This window comes from Bos indicus, chromosome 5 (genome assembly GCF_029378745.1).
Source record: "Bos indicus isolate NIAB-ARS_2022 breed Sahiwal x Tharparkar chromosome 5, NIAB-ARS_B.indTharparkar_mat_pri_1.0, whole genome shotgun sequence".
NCBI classification, from domain to species: Eukaryota; Metazoa; Chordata; class Mammalia; order Artiodactyla; family Bovidae; genus Bos; species Bos indicus.
Genome location: NC_091764.1, coordinates 15,945,379 through 15,957,788, shown reverse-complemented (window position 1 = coordinate 15,957,788; position 12,410 = coordinate 15,945,379). Strand labels below are relative to the sequence as shown.

At 38.9% G+C, this 12,410-nt stretch overlaps 1 protein-coding gene across 7 annotated transcripts in view; it reads left to right on the top strand.

The window, feature by feature from the left end:
* The window catches only part of MGAT4C (MGAT4 family member C), an 879,465-nt gene that overhangs the window by 693,451 nt on the left and 173,604 nt on the right, over positions 1–12,410 (top strand). For 2 of the 7 annotated variants that reach the window (XM_070788896.1, XM_070788895.1), the window contains exon 2: positions 1–12,410. This exon is cut by the window's left edge. The exons of the other annotated variants lie outside the window; for them this stretch is intronic. In XM_070788896.1, the coding sequence (XP_070644997.1) occupies positions 12,356–12,410 (55 nt within the window). In that variant the 5' untranslated portion in view covers positions 1–12,355. 7 annotated transcript variants of the gene reach the window in all.

Genomic DNA, 12,410 nt, shown 5'->3' with positions numbered 1-12,410 from the left:
GCTTTATGCATTTTACAGCCTTTTATAATATCTTACAATTACCAAATATTTAATAGAACATATAAAATAGACTATAGAAGGTTCATAGTATATAGAGACCATTTTGAAGATTATTGGAATAATCCAGGAAAAATATAGTGAACTGCTCTTAGGGTAAGGCAAGTGAGATGTAGGACAAGGATGTTGTGAGAGATGGAAAAAGAATTTTCCTTTGTGACCTTTGCTTATACTTGAAAATTTCAATTCTTCCTTCCATTTTTTCTTGCACATAAATTATCTACTGTCTCTTCATCCCTCTTGATACAAAACAGATTGTTCAGTGGCTGTTAAACTGTATAAAGTAAAACTATTCCTGAAACTAACCCAGTAAAGCTCAAACTCCAGTACTTTGGCCACCTCATGTGAAGAGTTGACTCATTGGAAAAGACTCTGATGCTGGGAGGGATTGGGGGCAGGAGAAGGGGACGACAGAGGATGAGATGGCTGGATGGCATCACTGACTTGATGGACGTGAGTCTGAGTAAACTCCGGGAGTTGGTGATGGACAGGGAGGCCTGGCGTGCTGCAATTCAGGGGGTCACAAAGAGTCGGACACGACTGAGCGACTGAACTGAACTGAACTGAACTGAACCCAGTAAAACTTTCCACACTGCTCCCTCAAGTTTTAACTTTGAAGCCTTCTCATGCCTATCATTTTTGTTAATAGAATTCTTATGGTAACAATTATCTGGCTGATTTTCTTCCACAATGTGATTACATGATATATGGAATGGGTGCTGAGATAGATTATATGCAGATGATATCACTTTAATGGCAGAAAGTGAAGAGGAACTAAAGAGCCTTTTGATGAAGGTAAAAGAGGAGAGTGAAAAAGCTGGCTTAAAACTCAGCATTCAAAAAATGAATATCATGGCATCTGGTCCTATCACTTTATGGCAAATAGACAGGGAAAAAGTAGAAACAGTGTCAGATTTCATTTTCTTGGGCTCCCAAATCAATGCAGGCAGTGACTGCAGCCACAAAATTAAAAGATGCTTGCTCCTTGGAAGAATAACTATGAAAGAGAATAACTATGAAAGAATAACTATGAAAGCAAAGATATCACATTGCCGAGAAAGTTCCACATAGTCAAAGTTATGGTTTTTCCAGCAGTCACGTAGTCATGAGAGAGTTGGACCATAAAGAAGGCTGAACACCGAAGAATTGATGCTTTCAAACTGTGGTGTTGGAGAAGACTGTTGAGAGCCCCTTGGACTGCAAAGAAATCAAAGCAGTCAATCCCAAAGGAAATCAATCCTGAATATTCATTGGAAGGAGTGATGCTGAAGCTGAAACTCTAATACTTTGGCCACCTGATGTGAAGACTTGACTCTGCAAAAAACCCTAATGCTGGGAAAGATTGAGGGCAAGAGGAGAAGGGGGAGACAGAGGGTGAGATGGTTGGATGTCATCACTGACTCAATGCGCATGAGTTTAAGCAAACTCTGAGAGATGGTGAAGGACAGGGAAGCCTGGAGTGCTACAGTCCATGGGGTTCCAAAGAGTTGGCAAGACTTAGCGACCGAACAGCAAACTTTTCATTCTGAGGTATATTGAGTTTGAGTTACCTGTGAGACAGCCAAGTGGGAATATTGAGTAGACTGTTAGATATATTGCCTAAAGCTTAGAGGAAAGTCTAAGTTGAAAGTGAAAAAATTGCTACTAGCATTAGCCATCGGAATAGATGAAATTGCCTAGGGAGTAGACAGTGAGAAAAGCATCTAAGGTTAAGTGCTGATGAACTCAACATTTATATGTCAGAGGGAGAAGGAAAAGCTGGCAACTGAAAGCAATGAAGAGGAGCTAGAGGGTATGAGGTAAAACAGAAGAGGATGTTGTCTTAGGTTATGTCTTCAGCAGCTATCCTTAAGATGTTCTAGTGATTTATCAGAAAAGTGCTCCTGAAGACACTGCTAAGGAAGTAGGAGCAAGTGTGCAATTTCAGGCAGTCTCACAGTCTCACTTTAGCCTGAATCCTTAGGAAAGACCTAAAAGTGAATTGCTTCTCAGAATTTTTCCCTACTCAATGCAAATAATTTGGACTTTCACACTTCCATAGGGTGTTTGCCAAACTCTGTTCCATGAGGTTTTCGACTCCTGGGTGCTGTTTTGCAAAACAAAAAAGTCTCAATTACCTGCAAGTGGCCTCAAAATATAATTACATGTGAAGGAAGTTAGAAGCAAAGAATAATAGAAAGGGAAGGATGGTATGTGTGTGTGTGTGACAGTTGCTCAGTCATGTCTGACTCTTTGCAACCCTATGGACTGTAGCCCACCAGCTCCTCTGTCCATGGAATTATACAGGCAAGAATACTGGAGTGGGTTGCCATTTCCTTCTCCAGGGATCTTCCCAAGCCAGAGATCAAACCTGCATTTCTTACGTCTCCTGCACTTGCAAGGGTGTTCTTTACCACTAGCGCCAACTGGGAAGCCCACTAAAATCATATCAGGTATTAATTGACCAACTCTTTCAGGTTAGATAATATATGTGTGATTTAACTCCTTGTCTTGTCTCTTTATTGTAATTATCAAATGATTATTTGTTGTTGTTGTTCAGTTGCTCAGTTCTGTCTGACTCTTTGTGACCCCATGAAATGCAGCATGCCAGGCTTACCTGTCCTTCACCATCTCCCAGAGCTTGCTCAAACTCATGTCCATTGAGTCGGTGATGACATCCAAAGAGCTCATCCTCTATCATCGCCTTTTCCTCTTGCCTTCAATCTTTCCCAGCATCAGGGTGTTTTCTAGTGAGTCGGCTCTTTGCAACAGATGGCCAAAGTATTGGATCTTCAGTTTCAGCATCACTCCTTCCAGTGAATATTCAGGGTTGATTTTCCTTTAGGATCGACAGGTTTGATCTCCTTGTAGTCCAAGGGACTCTCAAGAGTCTTCTCCAATACCACAGTTCAAAAGCATTAATTCTTCACCTCTCAGCCTTCTTTATGGTCCAACTCTCTTATCCATACATGACTACTGGAAAAACCATAGGCTTGACTATATGGACATTTGTTGGCAAAGTCATGTCTCTGCTTTTTAATATGCTGTCTAAGTTGGCCATAGCTTTTCTTCCAAGGTGCAAGTGTCTTTTAATTTCATGGCTGCAGTCACTGCCTGCAGTGATTTTGGAGCCCAGGAAAATAAAGTCTGCCATGATTTTCATTGTTTTGCCATCTATTTGCCACGATGGGATGGGGCTGGTTTCCATGATCTTCATTTTTGAATGTTGAGTTTTAAGTCAGCATTTTCACTATCCTCTTTTACTTTCATCAAGAGGCTTTTTAGTTCCTCTTTGCTTTCTGTCATAAAGGTGGTGTCATCTGCATATCTGAGATTATTGATATTTCTCGCAGCAGTCTTGATTACAGTTTGTATTTCTTCCAGTCCAGCATTTCTCATGGTGTACTCTGCATGTAAGTTAAATAATCAGGGTGACAATATACACCCTTGATGAACTCCTTTCTCAATTTTGAACCAGTCTGTTTTTCCTTGTCTAGTTCTAACTGTTGCTTCTTGAACTGCATACAGCTTTCTCAGGAGACAGGTAAAGTGTTTCCATTTATTTAAGAATTTTCCACAGTTTGTTATGATTGACACAGTCAAAAGCTTTAGTGTAGTCAATGAAGCAGAAGTTTTTCTGGAATTCTCTTGGTTTTTCTATGATCCAACGGATGTTGGAAATTTGATCTCTGGATCCTCTGCTTTTTCTAAATCCAGCCTGAACATCTGGAAGTTCTCCGTTCACATACTGTTGAAGCCTAACTTGGAGAATTTTGAGTATTACTCTGCTAGCATGTGAGATGAGTGCAATTGTGCAGTAGTTTGAACATTCTTTGACATTGCCTTTCTTTGGGGTTGGAATGAAAACTGACCTTTTCCAGTCCTGTGGCCACTGCTGAGTTCTCCAAATTTGCTGGCATATTGAGTACATCACTCTCACAGCATCATCTTTTAGGATTTGAAAGAGTTCAGCTGGAATTCCATCATCTCCCCCAGCTTGCGATGCTTCCCAAGGCCCACTTGACTTTGCACTCCAAGATATCTGGCTCTAGTGAGTGATCACACCATCATGGTTATCTGGGTAATTAAGATGTTTGCTGTATATTTCTTCTGTGTCTTCTTGCCACCTCTTCTTAATATCTTCTGCTTCTGTTAGGTCCATACTGTTTTTGTCCTTTATTGTGCCCATCTTTGCATAAAATGGTCCCTTGGTATCTCTAATTTTCTTGAAGAGATCTAGAGTTTCATTCTAAATGATAATTATAGATGCCTTTCCTAATCACTCTATCTAAAATTTAATATCTGTCCTCCATATTACTTCCAGCCCATTTTTCCCTATCTCCCTACCTTCTTTTTATTTCATAGTAATACAAGTGGCTGACATTAATTGTATCATATACTCATGGGGATATTTATTTTGTATCTTCTGTAGTAGAATTAAAGTTCCATGACGACAGAAACCCCTCTCACTACCACCACCACCAAATACACCCTTTTTTTTAGAGCTCTGTTGCTCATCTGCTCAGTCACTAAGTGCTGAACAAATCTTTGCCACCCCATGAGTGATAGCCAACAAGTCTTCTCTGTCCGTGGGATTTTCCAGGTATGAATACTGGAGTGGGTTGTCATTTCCTTCTCCAGGGGATCTTCTTGACCCAGAGACAGAACCTGCATCTCCTGCATCTGCAGGTATACTCTTTACCGCTGAGCCACCTGGGAATCCTTTTAGAGCACTACTTGGAATATAAAGAAGAGTGTTCATTATTTATTTTTTATGTATTTATTTTTTAGGCTGTGCTGGGTCTGTGTTGCTGTATGGGCTTTTCTCGAGTTGCCAGGAGCGGGGGCCACTCTCTAGCTGTGGTGCCAGGCTTCTCATTGCAGTGTCTTCTCCTATTGTGGAGTACAGGCTCTCTGATACATGGGTTTCGGTAGTCATGGCACCTGAGCTCAGTTACTCTGTGGCATGTAGGATCTTCCAGACCTAGGGATTGAACCCATGTCTCCTGCATTGGCAGGCTGATTCTTCACCACTGATCACCAGGGAAGCCCTCATTCATTCTTAAATGATTGGATGAAATGACTGATACATTCAGCCAATTTAAGGGGATTATTTTATTGACTTTGTTTTCTTTTCTTTTTTTAAAATTTATTATTATCTTATTTTGAAACACTCTGCAGCTTGCAGGATCTTTGCTCCCTCACCAGGGGTAAAACCGATGCCCTTGGCAATGAAAGTGGAAAGTCCTTCTGACACCGGGCTGCTAGGGAATTCCCTATTTTCATGTTAAGCAATACTCTTTGCAAAATCTCTTTGTATATTAAAAATCTATAAAAATTAAGCCACAATTTATTCCCCAGTCATAATACAAATCCTTAAATTATTCTAAAGAATCTAGACCTATAATTTTGGTCCCAATGAATAAAATTACTTTCTTCTGTAATCTTTCTTTAGTTAGACCATATACCTAAGCCAGATAGTCACAGTAATGATTCCTCAAGCATTTACTTGGTAATTAATTTGTGTCCAGATTCCAAAGTCAGTTTAGCAATTACATGCTTGAGATTAATGTATTGTTAGATCGCCTCAGTCTGAAGTTCATGCATTCTTTCCTGGTAAATTAGATTTCTATATGATATTAAGGTGCTGCTAGATCAAAGACAGTATAGATATTATTCTATAAAGGCCAAATTCTGATCAGTCTCACTTTGAGGCACATAGTTTAGAGATAATATATAAAAACTCAGTGTGCTTTTGTAATTATTACACACATACTCAAATAGATCTGAAGGAGATTGAGTCCAGGTGTAGTTCATAACTTTTATTTTTTAATCTTTCCATCATTAATTTCCTTTTTTTTTTTTTTAATAAAATAACACTATCTCAATACCCCTCCTTGTGCAATTACACTTGTCAACCTTTTCATGCAGCCTTACAAATAAGGTCATGAACACATTCTCCTTTGATGATCACATGGCTATCTCTCTCCAGAACTTGGATTTTGAACTGAAAAACATTTAAACGAAAATATCAGGAACTGATTCTTAGTAATGGAGCTATCCTGATGAGAACCATTAGTTCCTCCTATCATGATACCAGAAACATTTTTGGATCTTGCCCTTCTTGATCTTCAGAATTTCCTGAGATTCTGGAAACTATTCTAAGTCCTTGTAATAAACTCATGTTATGTTTTATTAACCCAAAGCTTGTTTCCTTTACTTATAGTCAGACAATCACAAATGCAGAGGCCCTATTTATGATTCTTTTAAGTGCCCACAACTTGAGGAACATATATGTGATCTGGTAAAAGAAAGGAAATAAAAGTGTAGTTTCACGGCATTACCTAAGTCCTATTTATTATTTTCTAGGATTTGTATTGTTAATGGGCCTTAAAAACATTCAGTTATCCAAAGATATCCAGCAGATTTGTCCTTGGTGATCTGAGAAGCCATGAATGATAACTCACATGTAATAAAAGTTTCTTTTTCTGAATTTAGCTGAAATGCCTCATTCTAGGCAAGTCTGTTATTAGATCTTCACATATGACAAACGACTTTTTCTTAGCCTCTCTTTTCCTCTTCACTGTCCATCATCTTAGCCTTGGAGATCAGTGCTCTACTTCTATGAATGCATTAGTCATTCATGAATAATGACATAAAAGCTTTGTGATCCTCTGAAAAGGGAATCCTTTATTATACTTGTCTAACAACCATTAATATCTGTAACACTCAGCGGTTTTCCAATTTTCTTTTATAAAAGAGCAAGCTGTAACTACATGACAAAATGGCATGGGGTCCAAAATTATTACCAGTTTCAATAGTGAAAGTAAGAGAGCAAAAAACAGAAAAATGAGCTATACTGTCATCATATATAAGAAACCCTTGATTAAAAAAAATATAAAACAATGTTTTGAAAGTGAGGTTATTCAATTTATAAAAATGAATTACAACAAAAAGAACACTATATTTAAAAAGGACTTATCAATATTTTCCATCCAAATCTTGTAGGGATTCTACAAGATATTAAAAACTTTAAGTTTATCATAGCTAAAATTTTGAAGTGTACATATTAATAAAGTTATATGTTTTCATAATAGTGTTGACAATGGAATAAAATTACTAGTTAATAAAATATTTTTTGTAATTTGTTGATAATTTCAGCAAGAATATTAAGAAACAAAATAATATTTGAATCTAAGTGAGAGGCTATCATAATCGAAAACAAAAATAGTAAAAGTTGTGGGAGTATTATAGTCACATATACCATAATTAGGACTACTTTATCTGTTTATGCAGAGAAGGCAATGGCACCCCACTCCAGTACTTTGCCTGGAAAATCCCATGGATGGAGGAGCCTGGTAGGCTGCAGTCCATGGGGTCGCCAAGAGTCGGACACGACTGAACGACTTCCCTTTCACTTTTCACTTTCATGCATTGGAGAAGGAAATGGCAACCCACTCCAGTGTTCTTGCCTGGAGAATCCCAGGGACGGGGGAGCCTGGTGGCTGCCGTCTGTGGGGTCACACAGAGTCGGACACGACTGAAGTGACTTAGCAGCAGCAGTAGCAGTATCTGCTTATGTGTTTCTCTCATTTCTTGAATTTAAGAAAAATAGAAAATTCAAACACAGTACCTATCTTGTTTCATGTTTCTTTTAGATATTTAAAGTTAAATTGAGAATAAAATCTTTTAGTTTGGAGTAAAATCTAGATTTAAGAGCTAAATTGCATACCTTAAGTTCTCCATCATATGTGTTACTTTATTTTCGGATTTTCCTAATTGAATATGCATCTTTCAAGATAGCCAGGGCAATACCAAAATAAAATTTCATATTTTTCTCTACTCAGGTACACTTCATCTCCTTTACTTACCTGAGTGTTTACTAAAGAAGATTTATTACCCCAAACTTTGTTTTTTATTGTTAATTCCAGTTTTTGTTTTTTTTTAGATATTTACACAAAAGAATTTTAATCCATTTAAAAGGGGAGAAGGCAACATAGGTAGTTACAGAATGACCTGCATTATAGTAAGTGTAATATGTCAGTGTGCTAAGCACTAACTTATTTCTATTTATGACTACACTAGACTAGCCCTGGGTATGTTTAGAGAATGTAAAAGCATATGAGGAAACGGATTTGTCCATCTAAACTATTGCACTATTCCAATGAAGGAAAGATCTTCAAATGCTCCATCACACAAACTCATTTATTTCTAAATGACTCCAAAATTTAGAAGGCAGAACAAATAGGAATGTCCTCAGTTACAAATAATTCATCATTTTTATCTCCAGCCCTCAACAACCATTGGTTTAATGTCTATGTGATTGCATGTTGGGGAATTTTTATAAATATAAATTCTGTGATATGATTTTGAGGAACATAACTTTCATGCTTTTATCAGTCCAGTTCACTTGCTTAGTTGTGTCTGACTCTTTGGGACTCCATGGACTGCAGCACACCAGGCTCCCCTGTCCATCATCAACTCTCAGAGTTTACTCAAACTCAAATCTATGGAGTCGGGGATGCCATCTAAGCATCTCATCATCTGTCATCCCCTTCTCTTCTACCTTTAATCTTTCAAAGCATCAGGCTCTTTTTCAGTGAGTCAGTTCTCATCAGGTGGACAAAATATTGGAGATTCAGCTTCAGCATCAGTCCTTCCAAAGAATAGTCAGAACTGGTTTCCTTTATGATAGACTGGTTGGAACTCCTTGCAGTCCAAGGGACTCTCAAGAGTCTTCATATCACAGTTCAAAAGCATCAATTCTTTGGCGCTCAGCCTTGTTTATAGTCCAACTCTCACATCCATACATGACTACTGGAAAAACCATATCTTTGACTAGATGGATCTTTGTTGGTAAAGTAATGTCTCTGCTTTTTAATAGTCTGTCTGGGTTGGGCATAGCTTTTCTTCCAAGGAGCAATCATCTTTTAATTTCATGGCTGCAGTCACCATCTGCAGAGACTTTGGTGCCCAAAAATGTTGTCTGTCACTGTTTCAACTGTTTCTCCATCTATTTGCCATGAAATGATGAGACCAGATGCCATGATCTCAGTTTTTTGAATGTTGAATTTTAAGCCAGCTTTTCCACTCTCCTCTTTCACTTTCATCAAGAAGCTCTTCAATTCCTCTTTGCTTTCAGCCATAAAGATGATGTCATCTGTATCAGTTCAGTTCAGTCACTCAGTCCTGTCCAACTCTATGCAACCAAGTGGACTGCAGCACTCCAGGCCTCCCTGTCCATCACCAATTCCCGGAATTTACCAAAACTCATGTCCATTGAGTTAGTGATGCCATCCAACCATCTCATCATCTGTGGTCCCCTTCTCCTCCTGCCTTCAATCTTTCCCAGCATCAGGGTCTTTTCTAATGAGTCAGTTCTTCATATCAGGTGACCAAAGTGTTGGAGATTCAGCTTCAACATCAGTCCTTCCAATGAATACCCAGGACTGATCTCCTTGAGGATGGACTGGTTGGATCTCCTTGCAGTCCAAGGGACTCTCAAGAGTCTTCTCCAACACCACAGTTCAAAAGAATCAATTCTTGAGTGTTCATATTTCTTTATAGTCCAACTCTCATATCCACACATGACTACTGCAAAAACCATAGCTTTGACTTGACGAAACTTTGTTGGTAAAGTAATCTCTTTGCTTTTTAATATGCTGTCTAGGTTGGTCATAACTTTCCTGCCAAGGAACATTAAACATTAAACATCTTTTAATTTCATGGCTACAGTCATCATCTGCAGTGATTTTGGAGTCCCCCAAAATAAAGTCTGTCATTGCTTCCATTGTTTCCCCATCTATTTTCCTTGAAGTGATGGGGCCAGATGCCATGATCTTAGTTTTCTGAATGTTGAGTTTTAAGCCAACTTTTTCACTCTCCTATTTCACTTTCATCAATATGCTCTTTAGTTTTTCTTCACTTTCTCTCAATTGGTGGTATCATCTGCATATCTTAGGTTATTGGTGTTTCTCCCATCAATCTTGATTCCAGCTTGTGCTTCATTCAGTCCAGGGTTTCTCATGATGTTTTCTGCATATAAGTTAAATAAGCAGGGTGACAATATACAGCCTTGACATACTCCTTTTCCTATTTGGCAATATTCTGTTGTGCCACGTCCAGTTCTAACTGTTGCTTCTTGACCTACATACATATTTCCCAGGAGGAAGGTCATGTGGTCTGGTATTCCCACTTCTTTCAGATTTTCAACAGTATATTGTTGATCTACACAGTCAAAGGCTTTGGCATAGTCATAAAGCAAAAATAGATGTTTCTCTGGAACTCTCTTGCTTTTTTGATGATCCAGCAGATGTTGGCAATTTAATCTATGGTTCCTCTGCCTTTTCTAAATCCACCTTGAACATCTGGAAGTTCACTGTTCATTTATTGTTGAAGCCTGGCTTGGAGAATTTTTAGCATTACTTTACTAGCGTGGGAGATGAGTGCAATTGTGTGTTAGTTTGAGCATTCTTTGGCATTGCCTTTCTTAGGGATTGGAATGAAAACTGACCTTTTCCAGTCCTGTGGTCACTGCTGAGTTTTCCAAATTTGCTGGCATATTGAGTGCAACACTTTCACAGCATCATCTTTCAGGATTTAAAATAGCTCAACTGGAATTCCATCACCTCCACTAGCTTTGTTTGTAGTGATGCTTCCTATGGCCCACTTGACTTCACATTCCAGGATTTCTGGCTCTAGGTCAGTGATCACATCATCATGATTATCTGGGTCATGAAGATCTTTTTTGTACAGTTCTGTGTATTCTTGATACCTCTTCTTAATATCTTCTGCTTCTGTTAGGACCATACCATAGCTGTCCTTTATTGAGACCATCTTTACATGAAATATTCCCCTGGTATCTCTAATTTTCTTTTAGAGATCTCTACTCTTCCCCATGGAGAAGGCAATGGCACCCCCACTCCAGTACTCTTGCCTGGAAAACCCCATGGACAGAGGAGCGTGGTAGGCTGCAGTCCATGGGGTCACTAAGTCAGACACGACTGAGCAACTTCACTTTCACTTTTCACTTTCATGCATTGGAGAAGGAAATGGCAACCCACTCCAGAGTTCTTGCCTGGAGAATCCCAGGGACAGGGGAGCCTGGAGGGCTGCAGTCCATGGGGTCGCACAGAGTTGGACATGACTGAAGCGACTTAGCAGCGGCAGCCGCAGCACTCTTCCCCATTCTATTGTTTTCCTCTATTTCTTTGCACTGATCACTGAGGAAGTCTTTCTTATCTCTCCATGTTTTTCTTTGGAACTCTGCATCAATATGGGTATATCTTTCCTTTTCTCTTTTGCTTTTCACTTCTTTTATTTTCACAGCTACTTGTACATCCTCCTCGAACAGCCATTTTTCTTTTTTGTATTTTTTTTCCCTTGGGGATGGTCTTGATCCCTGTCTCTTTTACAATGTCATGAACCTTTGTCCATAGTTCATCAGGCACACTTTCTATCAGATCTAATCCCTTAAATCTATTGCTCACTTCCACTGTGTAGTCATAAGGGATTTCATTTACATCTTACCTGAATGGTCTAGTAGTTTTTCCTACTTTCTTTAATTTAAGCCTGAATTTGGCAATAAGGAGTTCATGATCTGAGCCACAGTCAACTCCTGGTCTTGTTTTTGCTGACAGTATAGAGGTTCTCCATCTTTCAATCTGATTTCCATATTGACTACCTGGTGATGTCCATGTGTAGAATCTTCTCTTCTTTGTTGGAAGAGGGGGTTTGCTATGGCCAGTTTGTTCTCCTGGCAAAACTATTTGCCTTTGTCCTGCTTCATTCTGTACTCCAAGGCCAAATTTGCCTGTTACTCCAGGTCTTTCTTGACTTCATACTTTTGTATTCCAGTCCCCTATAATGAAAAGGACATCTTTTGGGGGCAGTGTTAATCTAGAAGGTCTTGTAAGTCTTCATAGAACCACTCAACTTCAGCTTCTTCTTCATTACTGGTCAGGGCATAGACTTGGATTACTGTGATATTGAATGATTTGCCTTGGAAACGAACAGAAATCATTCTGTCATTTTTTGAGGTTGCATCCAAGTACTGCATTTTGGACTCGTTTGTTGACTATGATGGCTACTCCATTTCTTCTAAGGGATTCTTTCCCACTGTAGTAGATATAATGGTCAAAAAAAGGTTAGCTGTATATCTGAAGTTAAAGATATTTCTCCCAGCAATCATGATTCCAGCTTGTGTTTCATCCAGCCCAGCATTTCACATGATGTACTCTACATATAAGTTAAGTAAGCAGGATGACAATATACAGCCTTGACATACTCCTTTCCCAATTTAGGACCAGTCCATTATTCCATGTCCAGTTCTAACTGCTGCTTCTTGAGCTGTATACAGACTTCTCAGGAGGCAG